Source organism: Melospiza georgiana, chromosome 19 (assembly GCF_028018845.1).
Source record: "Melospiza georgiana isolate bMelGeo1 chromosome 19, bMelGeo1.pri, whole genome shotgun sequence".
Taxonomy (NCBI): domain Eukaryota; kingdom Metazoa; phylum Chordata; class Aves; order Passeriformes; family Passerellidae; genus Melospiza; species Melospiza georgiana.
Genome location: NC_080448.1, coordinates 12551092 through 12569269, shown reverse-complemented (window position 1 = coordinate 12569269; position 18178 = coordinate 12551092). Strand labels below are relative to the sequence as shown.

Below are 18178 nucleotides of genomic sequence, written 5' to 3'. Positions count from 1 at the left end.
AAGAAACTTGCCCAGAAACCTGAGCACAGGCAAGGACAGGCAGGGTGCTGCTGAAATGACTCTGGCACGGCATGTTACAAACACAGATCGACAGAGAAGAGTGCAAAGAGCAGTCCCAGGCGTTTGATGTGAAGTAAAAAGATGGCAGTGCCCTTAGCCTGGATATTTGGATGAAATTCTTCTCTAGGAGCGTGGGGAGGCCCTGGCGCAGGGCAGCCAGAGAGGCTGTGGCTGTCCCTGGATCCCTGGCAGTGCCCAGGCCAGGCTGGACAGGGCTTGGAGCACCCTGGGACAGTGGAAGGTGTCCCTGCCCATGGTACTGGATGGGCTTTAAGGTCTCATCCAAACCATTCTGTCATTCTGTGAGGTATGTAAACATTAATTACATCACATTTTAAATTAGCTGTAAAACCAGTTAAATTGGCAGGAACCAGTTGGGATATTGACTTGACAGGACAGCATTTATCTGCCTCCTTGGTTTATTTGCGAGGTCCAGCTGAGCTGGTGAGCATCCCGTGCCTGCAGGGAGAGACAGTGGAGCAGCACGGAGCTGGGACCAGGGCAGGGGCTGATGAGTGGTCACCTGCTCCCTGCATCATCCCTGGAAAACACCGTCAGGAAGGCAGGACCTCTCCAAAGGGCAAATACCCCAGCCCAGAGCCCTGAATCCTCTGCTGGGGGGGCTGTGGGTGCACAGAGCCGCATCCCTCCCAAACTGTTTAACTAATGGAGGGAATCGTAGCAGAGCCTTTGTAAGGTCGACATTTGTTTGTTGTTAAGGATCTAATTAGAAACATGAGAGGAAGCTGAATGGCTGCTTGCTCGGCTAATTAGCGACATGCACGAAGACCACTTTGAACTTCAAGGACACAAAGCTATTAGCGCTTACATCAAAAATGGATTAAACTTCTGTGCTTTTATAATGATTAAAGATGAGCCGCTGGAGAGGAAATCCTTTTGTGAGGCTGTGACAAGAGCTGGCTCCCTGGCTGCAGCTCCTACAAGCCAAGCTTTGTGTGGCCTCGTGTCGCGCTCGGCCCCGCGCGAGTGACACCACTCACACGCGCTATGGAAAATGGGATTAGGCAATAAATATTGATCGTTGGCAAAAAGTTACAGCTGAGCTGCAAAGTGCAGCTATTTGTCCTGCAGGAATTGGAGCAGCTGGGCTCGAACACGCTGAATTTTGTGCCTTCTGCAGATTGGTGCACATCAGCAGCTTCCAGATGTGGTGGATGCCTTGGATGTGTTAAGTGCAGTACTTAGGAGAAGCAGGAGCTCACTTGCTGCAGTGGGTTTGTGGAACACCTGCACAAAACAGGTGGATTTTTATCTTGCCCAAGCTTGTGGAAGCTGCCCAGCTCTTGCTCGGGGCTCATCTCAGGTAGTTGAGCAGTTGGTTTGTGTCGTGCTGGGCTGGAGGAGCAGCGTGGTGGGAGGACACTGAGGCTGCAGCAGGAGCAGTTTCCTCAAGATCCCAGGTGCCATTATCACCCTATTGTGCCCAGCTCAGGAAGGTGGGCAGCACTCAGCCCTCCCTCCTGGTTCCCACTCACTTCCAGCCGTAATTGCCAGCTCACCACCCACTGCTTGCTGTCATTACCCTGCGATATTTTGATGTGTGAAGCCATTTCCGAAGGGGCTGCAGCCGCAGAAGAACCTTTGAAAGTGTGACTGCAGCTAGAAAATAACGTACAAATAGTACCTTGTTAGGGCAGATCTCGGTGTGTCTCAGCCTCATCACCACTTATTTTGCTGATGAGCCCGACAGTTGTTGTATTTTCCCTTTTCCCTGCAGGGCAGGGATAACCCGGGGCAGCCTGGCTGCTCCCCATTACGGAGCGTGCCGGGGTGACAGGGGAGGCACAGCTCTCGCCTTTGATTTTCCGGGCAGGACTGAGCCAGCTGTCATCTGCAGCTCTTCCCACTTGCACAGGAGCCGTGTCTGCCACAGGGTTCTTAGAGAGAGAGTTTGCTTTTCAAGTGTGCTTGGGAGAGCAGGAGCGCAGGGATGCAGGTCCCCATGAGAGATGTACAACATGGCAGCTCTCGTGGTGACGCCGCCCTTATTTGTTTTTCTGGTTTGTCTCCCACTTTGGCTTCCAGCGAGTTGGGAGCTGTTTGTACCTTGTTATTCTCCAGAATATCTGTGTGTTTCCAGCTCATTATTTCTGAGACGTCTGTGAGCTGGAGCATTGATCTGAGTTCGAGGTGTGCCACACGCTGCCCCCACAGAACCCACGCTCTGCAAAAGCTCAGGCACAAGGAAGAGATGCTTCCATGGCTCAACCTGACCACAAAGGAAGGGGTTTGGAGCTCTCTGAGGTGATTGGTATAGAAAAAAAGAGCCTGAATATCAGCTTTTATTTCTCAGTGCTGTGCCAGTGCACTCCTGCAGCCTGAATAGGCCACTGAGAACCAGGAGCACCGATGTCTTATTTCAGACTGGCGTTAATTTGTACATCCAGTCCCGGGTAAATGACATTCTGGTTGTTAGCAGCTCTGAAAAGCAAGGTACAAACTCCCATTAACTTCAGCCCTGACTGCACAAAGAATTAGCTTTGGCCAAGCGATCTGTAACATGGGTGCAGCGCTGCTAATTATATTTATAAGGCTGTGAGCACTAATGATGTAAGATGTGCATGCGGTGCTGAGTTGTGCTGGTTATTTAAGGTATCAGCGTCACGCGGGAGTGCTGCTCTGTTAGTCATGCGTGCCACAGCGTGGCCAGCAGTGCTCTCCTCCGGGACACTCGGGTCCCCAGGGAAGGGGGACTGTCCCCTGCCACTGGCTGTGGTTCTGCTCTGTGTCCTCTGTGCCTGGGTGCCTGCAGGGGCAGCACAGCAGGCTGGAATGCTTGGGGACAGGTGATGCTCCTTCTGTGGCACTCTTCTCTGAAAATCCAGCAGTAAATGGACCCCAGTGACTCAAATTCATAAATTTATAGAATCCTAGAGTGGGGTGGTAAAGGTGCCTCTGGCTCCAGGTGAGCTCACCTGAGCTCCTGGAAGAAGACAAACACTTAGCAACTAACCATGGCTGAGCAAATCATTTAAATGCAGCTTTCTGAGCCTCCTGCTAATTATGGGAGCTTTCTGTTTCATTTGGAGGGGCTGGAGCAAAGGGACCTTAAAGACCAGCCCCGTGTCGTGGGCAGGAACACCTTCCACTACGCCAGGCTGCTCAAACTTTGTCATGAAATGCCACCAGGCTGTGGGGCAGCCCCCTGTCCCTGTGCCCCTGTGCCCTGCCTGCTCCCATCCCTGCCAGCAGCATCCAGTGTCATTATATCATTTACTCCTTCGAGCTGGAAGATGATGTTTGCAGCATGTTCTATGAATTTTTCATAAAGATAGAAAAACAGACTAATCTTGTGAGCTTTGAGTCTTGGTGGTGGGTAATGGCTTTGATTTAAAGCATTTTGTCTTAATGATAGTTATATTGAAAATTTCCTGCTGCTTTCAAGCACGTTTAGTTATTATCATAAACATTGATGGTGGAAATGCCTGCCAAATTGTGCGTGGCTGTTTATGGCAGATGAGAGAGTCATCCAGAAATTATAGCTCTGGATCAACAAGTTGTGAAGAAACCTGTTTGTGCAGGAATGCACCCTGAGGGCAGTGGGACAAGGCAGGAACGAGGAGGGTCTTGGAGGAGAAAAGGGCTGGAGATGTCCAACTCTGGTTGTAGGGTATGCTTGACAGGAGGTGAAAAATGAATTTCTGATGAGAATCATAGAATCTTTTATGTTGGAAAAGATTTCTAAAATCAGTGAATGTTACTTTAACCCCACACTGCCAAGCTCCCCCATCCCTGCAGAGCTGCTCACCCCCATGCATGGCTGCCCAGGGACAGGGAATATCCTGCCTCAGGGAATTGTAGTGGTTTCTTTCCCTCATGAGGATTTCCTCACCTGACCACTGCGGCAGGGAAGGCAGACACACATTCTGCATTGTTCCTCACCTGGATTTTTTTTTTTTTTAATTTAAAATACTCATATTTGTTGTGAGTCCCTGCAGAGGTGTTTAAGTCTCTGGGTTTTGGTGCTGTAGGAGAGGGAAGGGTGTCACCAAGGGCTGTCTCCATGTGGGCTGTGTGCAGGGCACAGTGATCCCCATGCAGTGTCTGTCTCAGTGCCCTGTCCAGACTGCCCCTGCTTTGTTTCCTTTGCAATACAGCATATTTCAGTGGTGCCTAGGTGGGATTTTTGTCATCAGGTGCCATTTACTGGTCCCTAAGGGCCTGACTGTCATCCCAGTACCATGTGAGTTCCCCTTGTAGGACAGTGATGTCTAAATCCTCACGTCTCTTCTCCTTTTCCCTTCCTCTTCCCCTTCATCTCTCATGGTTCAGTTGGGTTTATTTGGGTGGGATTCCATCATGGCTGGGTTTATTTGGCAGGGATTCCAGCATCCAGCTTGTCGTGCTTTGCCCAGGCCCAGCAGCCCTGGGGTCCTTGTTAGCAAATGCCAGCAGGAATCCAGACTTAGAGATGTCTCAGGAGTTCCTGGAGGGAGAGTTTATCTCCCAGCAGTGACCTCTGTGGCTGAGCACAGCTGAAGGTGTGAGCAGGTCGGTGTGAGCGTGGCAGTGTGCAGGAACAGGCTCCAGACACCATCCCTGCCTCCTGCCCTGCCTCAGCCCAGTGCCAGGCTGCTCTGGCTCCCAGCTCCTGGCTCCCTGTCACAAAGCACTTGGCTGGAGGTGGAGGAGCATCCCACGTGCATGTTAAATGGGGATAAAGGCTCTGCTGAAGGATGGGCTGAGATAAAGCCTCACTGCCTGAACAGGTCCAGCTCTTGCTGTGCCAGCCCTGCACAGCAGCTCCCGACTGCACCAGCACCAATATTGCCATTGGAAACACCTGCTGGGGCTGCTTTATGAGCCCACATGTTTCATATCAATCTGTGTCCCATCCCACATTCCCTCAGTGCTTTTCAGTGCTGTGACACTGGGCAGAGTGGGCCTGAAGCTCCCTGTCCCTCAGGCTTCACCTGCTGATCAAAATTCACAGGCTCGGAATCTTCTCTGCAAGAAAAGCCACAGCAGATTCAAAGTGGAGCAAGCAAGGCATTATCCTGCCCTGTTCCATCCCTGCCAGAGCTGCTGGCTGCTGGCCCTTGATCTCCATCAGCACAGGAAGGAGCTTCTGTAGTCCAGGGGATGGAGGATGGCTGGGGCTGGAGATAAAAGGTGGTTGGCTGTGACTTACAAGCACATCTAATCTTTTCCACGTCTCTGCTGACCTTGATCTATCACAGGGCTTCCTGGGGACGCCTGGGATTGTGAGTTTTGCATAGAGGAAGCCTTTGAGCTGCAGGTGCTCAGGCACAGTCTCAGAGCTGTGAGGTTGCGTGCTGCAGGATGGCTTTCTGTGCCCTCGGTTGGGAAATGGCACCTGGGATGAGTCCCTTGATGCCAGGATATCCTGAGTGCTGGCAATTGATGGCCCTGGCAGCCCCCAGTCACTGCTGAGTGAGTCTGGTGGATCCAGAGTCAGGGGAGTCCTGGTCAGCTCAGCCACGGCTCTGGGGACCAGGCTCTGCTCCTGGCATCAGGTCACAGTCAGCGTTCCCTCCCTGCATGGACAGCACAGTCCCCTGGCAGCTCTGCAGCAGCAAGCTCCCAAACATCTGCCCCAGTTCCTGTTCTCCCCATGGGCTGTTAGGGGCCAAGGGAAAGGCTCCAATTCCTCCCAGCCTGCAAGGAGTTAATGTCAGTGCTCTGCAGTTCCCACAGTTCACAGCAGCCTTGGACAACTCCCAACAACCTCCAGCATCAGGAGTTTTGTCATAGGTTTCCAAAAAGTGTTAACTTTTCTTAGTGGTGCAGTATCTGGAGTGAGGAGGATTGCAGGCATTTTTCCTTCTTCCTGTCAGTGTCAGGGTGCTCCAGGTTTGTGTAAAACAAACTTGTTTCCAGGTGGTTCTTGCCAGAACACATCAGGATCTGCCTGCTGGGGAGGTGGTTCAGGTCCCTTTGCTGCAGTGATGGTGAAGGTGCCTCTGGCTCCAGGTGAGCTCACCTGAGCTCCTGGAGGAACACAAACACTTAGCAACTAACCATGGTTGAGAAATCATTTAAATGCAGCTCTCTGAGCCTCCTGCTAATTATGGGAGCTTTCTGTTTCATTTGTTGGGGCTGGAGTGAAGTGTTGGCTCTGGAAAAGCCTCCAGCTTTTTCTGTGGAGTTTTTCAGGCACCGCATGGAGAGGTGCCAGGGCATCCCAGCCTCCACACAGCCCTTCCCAGGCTGGAGCAGCCTTTGGTGTGCCCCTTCTCCCTCCTGTGAGCAGTGTGCAGTGCTGAACCCCTGGTCAGCAGATGAAAAATTGCCTTGTCATTCCCCACCTGAATAACCAACCCAGTGCCAGCTCTCCCTGCAGGTGTGAAAGCCTTGCCTCCAGTCTTGAGGGATGCACATGAGAGTGGCCAGGGTGGGATGTGGGCTGTGGGGGCACAGAGAGAGTCTCTGGTTCCTCAGGTTGCTGTGGGGTTTGCAGGAGTATTTTACTAACAGGATGCCCCTGGCCGTGCCAGGTCCTGCTGTCACTCGGAGCAGCCAACTGGGTTTTCTGTGTGACTTGGCAGGAAAATTCACATCCATTTTATTGAACCAAAGGGAAGAAAAGGGGGGAAAAGTGCTGGCTTGTAGTAATAAAGGGCTTTGGAACATCTCAGCTGGATATTTTTCTTCACGAGTGAGAAGGCCAAATGTTATCTTGACATTTAATCTTTAATAATAAAAAAAGGCTCTTTGTTTGCCAGCAAAGTCCAAAATCTGTTTACTCTCTCATGCCTTATTTCTTTGAACTTGCTAGCTTAGATGTCCTACTTACCCTCCCCTGCTACCAGTGCAGAGCTGTGGTGAATCATTCCTGGTGCAGAGCTGCCTTCCCTGTCCCCACAGAGTGCTGCTCCTGCCCAGCTCAGCCATTCGGGGTCCCTGGTGCAGGGGAGGGGGCCAGGGCAGCCGAGGTGCAGCCTGTGCCCACCCCAGCCCTTGGTGAGAGCCCTGTGGTCAGTGCTGCAGCTCTGAGCTGGGCACAGGCACTGCAGGCCAGCGGGCTCCGTAACCCACCCTGGTGCTGAGCGGGGATCCTGGCAAGGTGCAGCCAGAGGAGGAGGCTGAAGTGGCCTCGGGGCAGCCTGGAAGGTGGGATGGAGGGGATGGGGTCGGTGCCCAGGGGGTTTGGGCAGGCTGTGCTGTTGGGCCACATCCAGCCCCGCTGGCCATCGTGTCCTGGCTCTGCCCATGGTGGGGACACACTGGGGACACATTGGGGACACGGTGGGGTGGGCAGAGCAGGCTCCCTGTGCCCCAGGGACCTTGCAGGAACCACCCAGGTGTAGCTCCAGCTTCCCATCTCCATCCAGCTCCTCCCAGTCCGCTGACTTTTCTTTCCCATTGAAACTTCTTCCTCATAAATTCTACATCCGAGAGCAGCCGTGAGAAATGCCAGAAGCCTGATCATCTAACATGCTTTAATATCTAAATTTCTTCTTCAGTATCATTCTTATTTACATTGTTTTTCTTTCTCAAAAAAAAAAAATAAGGGAGGAAAAAAATTAAATTTTCTTTTACTTCCACATTAGGAGGTGAGTTGTCATCCACCCTCTGGAATTCTTTTTTTGCTTTTGATCTTTATTTATTTGTTTAATTTTGGTTGATGTCCCTAGCATGGTTTTGGAGACGAAGGTAGGTCTTCGCTCTCCAAATCAAAAGGAAAAAAAAAAAAACCTAAATAAAACAACACTCTCCTTGGTCATATCTAAAAGAGAAAAATCCAAACTGTTCCGTTCCATATCATTTAAAGAAAAAAAAATCAACTACTGAACTATTTCTACAGCTTACTGATCTAAAAGGGCGGGTTTTTTCCAAAAGTATCGAATGGATCCAAAAAATGATTTACCTAGACGTGATTCAAGTTATTTGCTGTCAACATTTTAATATCAATATTACCACAATGTGTAGTCTCAAACTAGTTCCTTTGTAGTTTGCATGGGATGTGAATGCTGTCTCGGCGTGCCCAGACCTAGAGAACTTGTTACTACTGCATGAGCATCAAGTCAGATGTTGAAAAATACCTATTATATTTTGTGATAATTTGGTGAAAATGAGCACCTCCAGTCTCTGGTTGCAGTAGTGTGTTGAATGATCGTTCTTTTTTTTTTTTCTTTTTATTTTTTATATATATCCATATATATATTTTTGGAGCTCTAAGCTTCGTAGTAGTCCGGGCTGACTCTTCTCCAGTACTCGCTCTCCTCTCGCATGGCCTTGGTTAAGTGTTAGAATTGGGCCTAGGCTGTTTATTCTGGTGTTTGGCTTTGTAATTCCGGTGCATGCCCGGCGTCTGGCCTCATACCCAGCTTTATTCTCTGCACACCAGTCTTGAATAGCTACAGTGCTCAACCGAATTTTGGCGCACCCGCTTCCCCGGCAGGCTCCACCCCGGCGCGGCCCGGCGGCTTCCCCGGCGCCAACAGCCCCGGGCCCGTGGCGGATCTCTACGGCACGGCCAGCCAGGACTCCGCCGTGGGCAACTACATAAGCGCCGCCAGCCCGCAGCCAGGCTCGGGCTTCGGCCACGGCATCGCCGTAAGTACCCCGGGAGCGGGGCCTGGGGGGGCTGCGTGGGGATGGGGGTGTGGGGGTGCTGGGGACCCCGTGGCCAGGGGGCTCCTCGCTGCCGCAACCTGCGAGCCGTGCCCGAACATGGGGCATTCCAGCTGGAGGAATCGCTGATTGTCAGGGCGTTCCAGCTGGGATTGCCAAAGGGGGAAACCTCCGGGTCCAATCAGCCCTTGAGACCCAATTGCCATTGTATCACCAATTTATCGTTATTATCACTAATTGCCATTTTAAGGAGAATATCCTTCCATGGGGGCGCTGGCATTGCGCCGGTGACAGCCGAACGTTTTGCAGAGATAAAACAAAACTCCACAACTTTGTGAAAGTTGTAATGTTTCCAGGGATGGGGGCTCCTCCACCACCCTGAGCAGCCCATTCCAGTGATTAATCACTCTTACACTGAAGAAATTTTAAGATTAATCACTCTTGCACTGAAGAAATTTTGTCCTAATATCCAACCTGAACACCTCCTGGTGCAAACACTCCTTTGGAGCCGTCTGCAGCCAGACATGACCTGTCTCAGAGAGAAATATTTAATAAATATGGGATTTAAATCCCTGCTTGTCCCCATGGGCTTTACATCAGCCCAGCTACCCCTCCTGGCTGCTGCACCCTTTGGCAGGCACAGCAACAGTCCCTGCTCCCACTAATGAGCAAAATCAGCTCGTTAACTTGGCTGGTGGGACAGGGCATGTCCTGCTCCTCTTCCCCTGTTTGCTGATGTTTGGGGTCACTCCCAGCCATTCCTGGGGTCACTGCAGCCCCTGAGAGCCGCAGGTTGGCAGCGAGGGGCTGGGCTGGGCCGGGGGGTCCCGGGAGGTGCCTCCTAACGTGGGGCTGTGATTGCACTAATGAGGGCACAGATTGGCTTAACAAGGCTGCACGTGGCTGTGTCACCTGTGTGTGAGCATGAATGGGGCCTGGCTGCCCCGTGGCACCCCGGCACGGGCTGCAGGGGAGGCTCCTGCCCTTGGGAGCACGGCCAGGAGCTGGTTTGTCTCCTGCACAGGGAGGAGGTGCAGAGGCTCCCCCGAAGGGCCCTCAAACCCAGAGGAGAGCTTCCCTCCCTGATGGAATTGGATGGGGGAGCAGGAGTGTGGTGCAGACAAAGCTCCTGGAACTGCTATTTTTATTGCCAAAAGGACAAACAAACCTTCTGCCTGGCTTTGTGCCCGTGTGCTCAATTCCCATCCCCGGCCTGCCCCTCCCGTGGTCACACCACGGGCCTGACAATCCCTGTGGATCAATTCTAGCACAAACATGGAATATTACTGCTCTGCAAGGAGCTACATCAGTTCAAACTGCCACCTCTCACCACTTACAACACCTCTTATTTCCATTTTTCACCTAAAAACCTGTTTGTGCTTGAAAATTTGGGCACTTTTGTCTCTGCAACATCCCAGTTTTTCAAGTGAAAGGACGCCAGGTCCAAGCCTGGGTATCCAGATTTGTCTGCACTAACACTTCCCAAAGAACCATTTTATAATTGACTTGCAGATTGGTAGCCTCTTAATTCCCCCAATAACTGCAAAGAATCCCCTAGCTTTTATTACATATATATTTATTTAACACTCTCCATTTACTAACCCTGGTTTAAAAATAAAGAAGGGAGAACCCCAAAGCTTATTTTTGCACCTGGGGGAATGAGAAGATGATGGTCTTGGAAAGGTGACCATAGGGCTGAGCACACCTGGTGACCAGAACAGCTCTTGGAAATCCCTATTCATGCTGGCAACACAGTCTTTCAAGTCCTTTGATAATTTCTTGGCAAAAATTAATAATCAGCTGTTCCCGTGTATAGAGCACTGATGAACTTAACAATTGTACAATTTTAGGGACCTTTGATTGCAACGGCTTTTACAAATGGATACCATTGAAACGTTACACATGGTTGGTTGCCATCTCACTTGGAGGTATTACAGTATATCCCATTTGTACTTTGTGCTGAACTACCATCTCCCCTATATTTACTTTAAGTGAACAATTTTTTATCTTCATTTCGTCTTTCCTTGGCCTTTAATCATTCCTTTCTGTGATTTGTGTTACTCAAATCAACCTCACGGGCTGGAAACTGGAAGACAGATCCAAAGCTAAACCAAAAGTCACTTTTTCATCTTCGTGATGCTTCGTGCCATAATTTGAAGAGGCAGAAAACCCAGGAGGCTGTGGGGAATCACCCCCCGTGCCAGCAGCCAGAATCCCAGTGGGATCAGAGATCTGCTCCCAGCCCACTGCTTTAAAAATAGCTGAGCCCCACTGCTTTATTACTGAGAAACCATCATTCTTAATTAAGTGCTGTACCAAATATTACAGCTAAAAGATAACATTGTAACTTGTAACCATAGAGCAATTATCAAGATTAAAAAAAAATTAAACCTGAGCAAATTAAATTAAAGGCATTACCTGAGCACCGCAGCCCTGGATCGCTGCCAGTTTCCTACCCTTTGAACTAAGCTCCAGTTAATTAAATGTTTAATTTTTATTTTTTATTATTATTTGGCCTTTGGCATATTCATCTTTGCAAACAAATATTCTTAACACTCGGAATGGAATAGATTAGAAAATGCAATGAGAAGCAGAAGTTATCCCAATTAAATGGCATGGGTCTGCCCCCAGAGCTCTGAGCCCAGGCAGGCAGATGGAGTGGATGTGTCACATTTTATTTCCCTGCCTCTTGCCCCGTGTTACATGATCAATGTCACATCATTTACGTTCAAAAATCAGTCTATGAAATTAGAATTAAAGTTAGTCAGGGGGCTGGGAACTGTGGGAAACATTCGGAGACTTTAAACTACATAAAAATAGATTTATACCTAAATACTAGTGGATAAAGGGGGTTTCTATTTACTCTCCATCTCCACACACACCCCCAAGATTACCTGAAATTGTTCTGTCAATTGATTTGCTCCACCAAGGAGTGGTTTTTATGGGAAAGAAAAAAGTGCCATAAGCACTCTTGCTTAATCCCAGCTATTACTTGCACGTAGCAGGGCCCGTTCTCAGATCAATTTGTCAGAATCCTTCACGTCAGCCCCTGGAATAGTGAGGTGGTACCCGAGGCCAGCTGGAGCCCGGGCAGAACATCATCACTCAGGCTAATAATGCACAGCCCTGCCAGCCTGATGGGCTGTAATCACTCCTCGCTCACACAGCCCATCACTGCAGCCATCACTCACTGGCCAGGCCGGGACTCAAACCATTAACGACTTTAAAAACAAAGTGCTTTTAATGTTGCTCATTACTAATTAAAACAGATTCGGAGAGGAGGAAATGAGCCTTATTATTAATTCCTCGAGGAGCCCTGGGTTTGAAGCGCTTGTGGCAGCGGCTGCTCCTGCGTCCCCGGGGCAGGATTTGGGGATTTGGCTGAGCTGCCGGGGCAGGGAGCAGCCCCACATCCCTGCAGGATGTGCTGGGAGCTCACCCAGCACAGCTCTGGGGGTCCCCAGGGACCATCCTGTCCTGGCCCTCATCCCGCGAGCGGCTGCCTGCAGAGCCAGTGCCCCAAATATTTATATTTCTTTACACGTGATATATCCCAGCTCTAAGCACTGGCAGGGACACAGCGTTGGAGGCTGAAGCTCCTGTATAAAATAAATCCTGGCTGCCACAGCGTGCCCAGGTAACACTTGTCACCTTCCAGGTACTTCAGAGAAAACCCATTTTACCAAAGCTGTGTGAATTCATGGCAGAACAGATGCCCGAGGAGCCGTTTTTGTCCTGGCCGTACATCAACTCCCATTTTACTGGGAACATAATTTAGCAGGGAACACATGAGACCCCCTCTCCTGCAGGGGCTGTCCTGGGAACACCTCAGCATTCCAGCCCCCTGCATCCTCCCTCGGGCTGGATGGGGCAGGCTGTGGCTGCAGCGTTTGCAGACACTTTGGGGTTTTTTGGTTAAAAATCCTAATTTACCTCAATTAACTGTCGCTCTCCGTGTCCTGTGCACCTTCTCCCCACGCAGAGTCTCTCTGGATGTCCGGGCAAGACAGGGCGAAGTTTCTGAAGGGGCCCACGGTTGGGTGATCTCATCAGACTTTGAGCACTACATCATCATCACCATCACCATCATCATCATCACCGCCAACGCAAACTGGAGGTGGCACTCGAAGGACTTGGGTGGTTTAAAATCTCTCTCATCATCTCATGAATCTGCTGTACTATAAAAACAACAGCTTTTAAAAGTATGTATATAAAACCCATTTATTGTTGGTTTTATTTTCTCGGTGGGTTCCCCCCCTCTTTTTAAGCCTCTCCAAACCCACATCTTTTGGTAGCCTTTTGGACATAGTCTCGTAGCCACGTAGTCGCAATTCTTTGTGTATGTAGCGAGAGCCTAACCATAGTGTAACTGTTATATTAAAGGGTTTCTTTTGCTTTTTCTTTCCCACCTCCCCTCCTCCTCCTCCTCCTCGTCCTTCTCCTCCTCCTCCTCCCTTCTGTTTTCCGTAGTTGTTGTTGCTTAAAGGATGCTGAGATGGTGACAGGAGCCTGGGCAGCGGCGGGCAGGGCACGGGGAGGGGGGAGCAGCAGGTTCTCTGGCCCTTCTTTTCCTTTGTGGCGTCTTGGTTACTCTAATTCTCTCTATTTTCGGCAATAAGGCGAGGGCGACAAACTTTTTGCGCGTCCTTTTTCTATATAAGTGCTTTTTTTTGTTGAAAGAGGTGATATAAGGTTTTTTGAAATTGTGAATTCTGAAAAAAAAAAAAAGAGAAAAAATAATAAAAGTGCTGTAAATACAATTCCATTAACTACATAGAAACTATTAAGAAAGAGAAATACAAACCTATTTTTGTGACGGAGTCAGCCTAAGGCAGTTTCTCTATGGAGATGGAGGAGAGAAGAGAAGAGAAGGGAGTTGTGGCCGTGGTGGGGGGCTGTGGTGGGGGGCTGTGGTGCTGTGGGACCCTCCCAGCCCACCCAGCTCACACCAGCAGCTTGCTCTCACACGTGCACAGCTTGCAAAGGAACAGTCTCGTGGGATTTTTATTTTAATTTAAAACCTGCTTTTCCCAAAACTGATCAAGAAGCTACGATTTTTTCCTACTTAGCGCATTTACGGTTCAAAGCACACCTTTGTTTTGGTTTTTTTATTTTGGATTTTGGTTTTTTTTGTTTTAGTCATTGTTTTAAACTAGATCAACTTGCTGTCCAGTCATTTCAGCTGCTCTGGGTACCCTGTGTGGGCAGAGCAGCGTCCAGCTTGCATGGTTTCCTTTATTATCCATCACTTTCTGTAATGTCAAATTAGAAAGCAACTTTGGTTGGTTTTTTTTTGGTTTTTTTTGGTTTTTTTTTTTTTTTTTTTTTTTTTTTGGGAATACCTCAGTGCTACAAGTTTCACCCTAGAAGCAACGGAAGATTTTAATTTATTGTAGTTGTAAACAGAATTTAAAAGAAATAAAGTATAAAACATCATTGCACTGTGACTGGTAGGGGAAAAACTGACAGTTTCCTATTTGCACATGTTTAATATTTGGCTGTTATATATATGGTCCTCTGTTGGGGGAGGAAACTTATGAAGGATATTTTTTAATTTAATTTTTTTAATATTGGTAAATAGGCCTGCAACAGCAAACTAGAAGTACAACATGGTAGGTGGCATTAAGAACATACTGTAGTGTGGATATATTTCTTCTTTTTTTAACGTAATATTGACAAGTTTTATTAATATTTTTTTAAATTGTTACGTTTATAAATTTGGTACTTTAGGTACAGCCAGTATAAGACACTGAATGCGACATTTGTTAAAAAGAGCTGCTGCACTCCTATTTTTGTAAATTTTACTAACAAGTAGACTAATGTAGACATTCAATAGACAAGGTAGAGCAAGGCATCTTTAACAAAACAAGGCACCATACTGCTAACCGAAAGGAGAAACCTTGTTTTTCTTGTTTTTAAAAAAAAAATCATGCTTTTTATGTAATATTTTAGGTTTTTTTCTTATTTCAGAACAACCAGGTTTAAGCAAAATGCTGGACGCTTTTTAAATATTGAGACTTGATCAAGTAATAAAAGAAATAAAACCGAATTCTTTAAAAAATAAAAAGGTAAAAAAAAAAAATACTACGAACCAAATTCCCTGCGATTCAGTGTGCCGTCAGGGAATTTTTTATTGCTATTTTGTCAATGTTGATGATGTACTGTACTACCAGTTGGTTTTCCTCTCCATTCCCTGTCACCTCATAGAATATTCTTTGTTGATCATTGTTGTATGTTAATAGTGTATAAAATGGCTTATCTTGTAAGAGTGCTGTCCTGATGGTAGTGTAGTGAATTTTTCCCCCCCTCTTTCTCTCTTCCTCTTCTAGTACATATTGGTAGGTGTATCGTAATTAAGGTTAAAAATTTAGATGTAGTTATTCAGATTTAGGACCAGTAAGGATAGAACTTTCTCTTATTTAAGAAAAAAAAAATGCTAATAATTTTGGGAAGGTTTTCCTTTTTTGTTTTTTTCTTCTCTTTTTTCTTTCTGTGCTTTTTTTTCTCTTGTTTATTATTTTTCTTTTGTTGATCTGATGCGGTTTCAACTAACCAAAGGTCTCACAATGTTAAAAATGCTGGCAAACTCTTAAGGCATTTGTAGATCCCCACCCATGACTTTGGAAAGGGGATGTGCCATACTACCTTAAATGCTAATGCTAGATATGCAAAACTGGATTTTTTTAATTTATTTTTTAAAAGAGGGAGGCACGGTATATTAAAACGATTTTACTAAGAGAAAAAAAAAAAAACATATTTTTTTAAGAATGCTCAGAAGAAATTGCTAATCTGTGTGAATATGTTTTAGATGTTTATATACCTTTTGAGAAGTCCCAGTGGCCCATAGCACAAATGTCGTGGAATCCAAGATGTTTTGATGTGGCTACCTAGACTAAGGTTCACGTTAGTCCCCCACTCATCTAGAAATCAATTTTGAAGGATTTTTTTTTTTTTTTCCTTTTCCTTCGTTCGTTTGGGGGTTTTTTGTAAATTTTTCAGCACAAAGGTTCAGCTCCACCTTTGTTTTACTCAAGCCCAGGAGGGAGCGAAGGATGGTGGAGCCACGGGCTGGGTTGGGCTGGAAGGACCCTGAGCCCGTCCGGTGCCACCCGTGCCACGGCAGGGTCACCTCTGCTGTCCCCAGCGTCCAGCCTGGCCTGGGACCTGCAGGGACAGAGCCAGGACACCTCCCTGAGGGACAGAGCCCTGCAGGTCTGCGCTGGGGTGACCAACAGGAGCCATCTCCACCACCTGGGTGACCCAAAGGGCCAGGGGGCCACGTCCCCACCACCAGGGACAGCCCCAGGAGCCACAAGTGCTTGGGACCCTCCCCTCGAACAACCCGAGTCCTTCTTGGGATCGGCTTGGTTAAGGCAAAGCCTGACCTGTCCTTTGGGGTTTTTATTTTTTCTTACACTTCATAAATGTTCATTTTGAGTTGAATTTGTAGCTTGGACTTTAAGGTAGCATGGCTCTCTTTGCTGTAAGTTGATTTTCTTTTTTCCATTGTACAGCAGCGTCTGCTGGTGAATGTCACACATCTTGCTAGGCTTAGTTAAATCATTGGGTAATTGTGGGTGATAACGACCTGAAAGGTGTTGGGATTTCTTTTCTTCCCTGCTTTCATCTGTAGTGTGAATGAGGGCTAGCGACTCCAGCCACACGTCCCTTCCTGTTTCGTTTCTGCCATTCACTCAATGCAACATAATCAATAATAAAGCAATATAGTTTACTACATTTTTACTGAAGGCCAGCCATGGTTCTGTATGATATTGCATATGAAACTGTTTACAAAAACAAAAAAACAAAAAAAAAAATAGAAAAACAACACTAACTCATAGCTGTCTTTTACGCTATGGTGATGTCTCTTGGGTGGAATCTTCTGAATTCTTTTTTTTAGTGGTTTGGTTTGTTTTTTTCAAAGCGACATAGTTGAGAGAGAGGGAGAAATGTGAGGTTAGTGTTAGAAGAGACAGGGAGAAGTGAGGTTAGTGTCAGAAGAGCCAGGATGCCTCGCAGACACACGGGCACAGACACTGTAGAGTTTCCTACGTACAGAATCCAGCCGGCCCCGCGCGAACACTACGTGAGGAGATTCTGTAAGCTAAGCAATACTTTAATACTGTAATAAAATTACCAAAAAACCACAATAATAATAATAATAAATAATAATAATAATTTTTAAAAAGGAAAAAAAAAAAATACCTTAGTCTGAGAAAGCAAATCCTCGTGGTGGGTTGTCGGCCCCCCCAGCAGTCCGACCGTGTTGTGTGGAGAGCTCGGTGTCCGAGCAGGGCCCGGTGGCCAGAGGGGTCACCCCGGGCCCAGAGGGGTCCCCCTGTCCCGTCAGGGTCCCCCCGGCCCAGCAGAGCCCCCCAGCCCCGGGCTCCTCTGTCCCGTGTCCTCGTAGGTAGCACCCCCGTCATTCTCTGTCGTACGAGGTCTGAACTCCCATCAGTACTAGGATGCAAGTGAGCATTTCAGGTGGTCATAAATGTACCTAAATAAACTATGGCACAGTGGCAGGCCTAGCCCTTCCTTTTATACTTTAGTATGAACTGATGAGAACTTTGGTAGTGACTTTTTTTTTATATATATACATATATATATGTATCTATATATATCAAGCATCTTTCAGGTCTCTGTGTATGGCTTTCTGAAGCCCTGTTGTAAAATACTATGTGGATGGGGGTCTCTCACATCACAGATGTGGAAAGTATAATTTTATATTTGTATTTTCAAATAAATAAGTTTGTGAAAGGTTTCCATCCTCTACTGTGGTCCAGAAATCAATGTGTTTGTCTGACGAAAAAATACAATAAACTGTTTTGAACAGAACCATGGAGTCCATTTCATTGGGGGGAGGGATATTTATTTCTGGGGGGGTGAGATCAGCCCCATCACCCAGAAAATCATCACCTTGTTGGCCATCCTGCACATCCCTGCCCCGTCCCCGTGCCCCAAGGCTGGTCCCTCATCCTGTGCCCTGCCGGGCGCACCTTTGGCACCATCAGCACTAATAATCCTATTTCCAGGAGGGGCAGTGGGTCCTGCTGGATAAACCCCAGTCCCCCACACCCTCGCTGTGCATTTTCCTCGCTGGAGTGACCCCCTCTCCCAGCTCAGTTCCACCAGAGGCTGTTTCCCTTTGGCACTTGGTCTGGGCAGAGCCAACTCTCCCCTCTGCTCCTGCAGGCAGCAAACGCTCATCACTCATTAGTGCTCATTCCAGGATCTCACAGGCTGCTTTCCTGGGAGAGCAGGGTGGGGATGGGGATGGGGATGGGGATGGGGATGGGGATGGGGATGGGGATGGGGATGGGGCAGGGATGGAGGGATGCTGCAGCCCCTCCGAGGAGGGATCCATCCCCTCCATCCCCTCCATGGTCCCGGGGGGCTCAGCCTGCGAAGGTCAGCGCTGCAGGATGCAGGACGGGCTCTCTGCAAAGCAGTCAGCACATCAAGCCCTTAATGGGATTGATGATTAGTGGAGCACCGAGGGGAAAATTAGATTAGAAAAACAAATGAAAATAATTTCGGAAGTCGTGTTTGTTCGGGG

The 18178-nt window shown here is 48.0% G+C and overlaps 1 protein-coding gene across 8 annotated transcripts in view; it reads left to right on the top strand.

Annotated features, from left to right (window-relative positions):
• MSI2 (musashi RNA binding protein 2) overlaps positions 1 to 17441 on the top strand; it is a 197270-nt gene extending 179829 nt beyond the window's left edge. For 3 of the 8 annotated variants that reach the window (XM_058037333.1, XM_058037327.1, XM_058037325.1), the window contains 3 exons: positions 8393 to 8601; positions 10470 to 10547; positions 12602 to 17441. In XM_058037333.1, the coding sequence (XP_057893316.1) occupies positions 8393 to 8601; positions 10470 to 10511 (251 nt within the window). In that variant the 3' untranslated portion in view covers positions 10512 to 10547; positions 12602 to 17441. Of the gene's footprint in view, positions 1 to 8392; positions 8602 to 10469; positions 10548 to 12601 lie in introns of those variants that run through there. The other 5 variants (XM_058037332.1, XM_058037331.1, XM_058037326.1 and 2 more) reach the window with 5 other exon arrangements.
• The last annotated feature ends 737 nt before the right edge of the window (positions 17442 to 18178 follow it).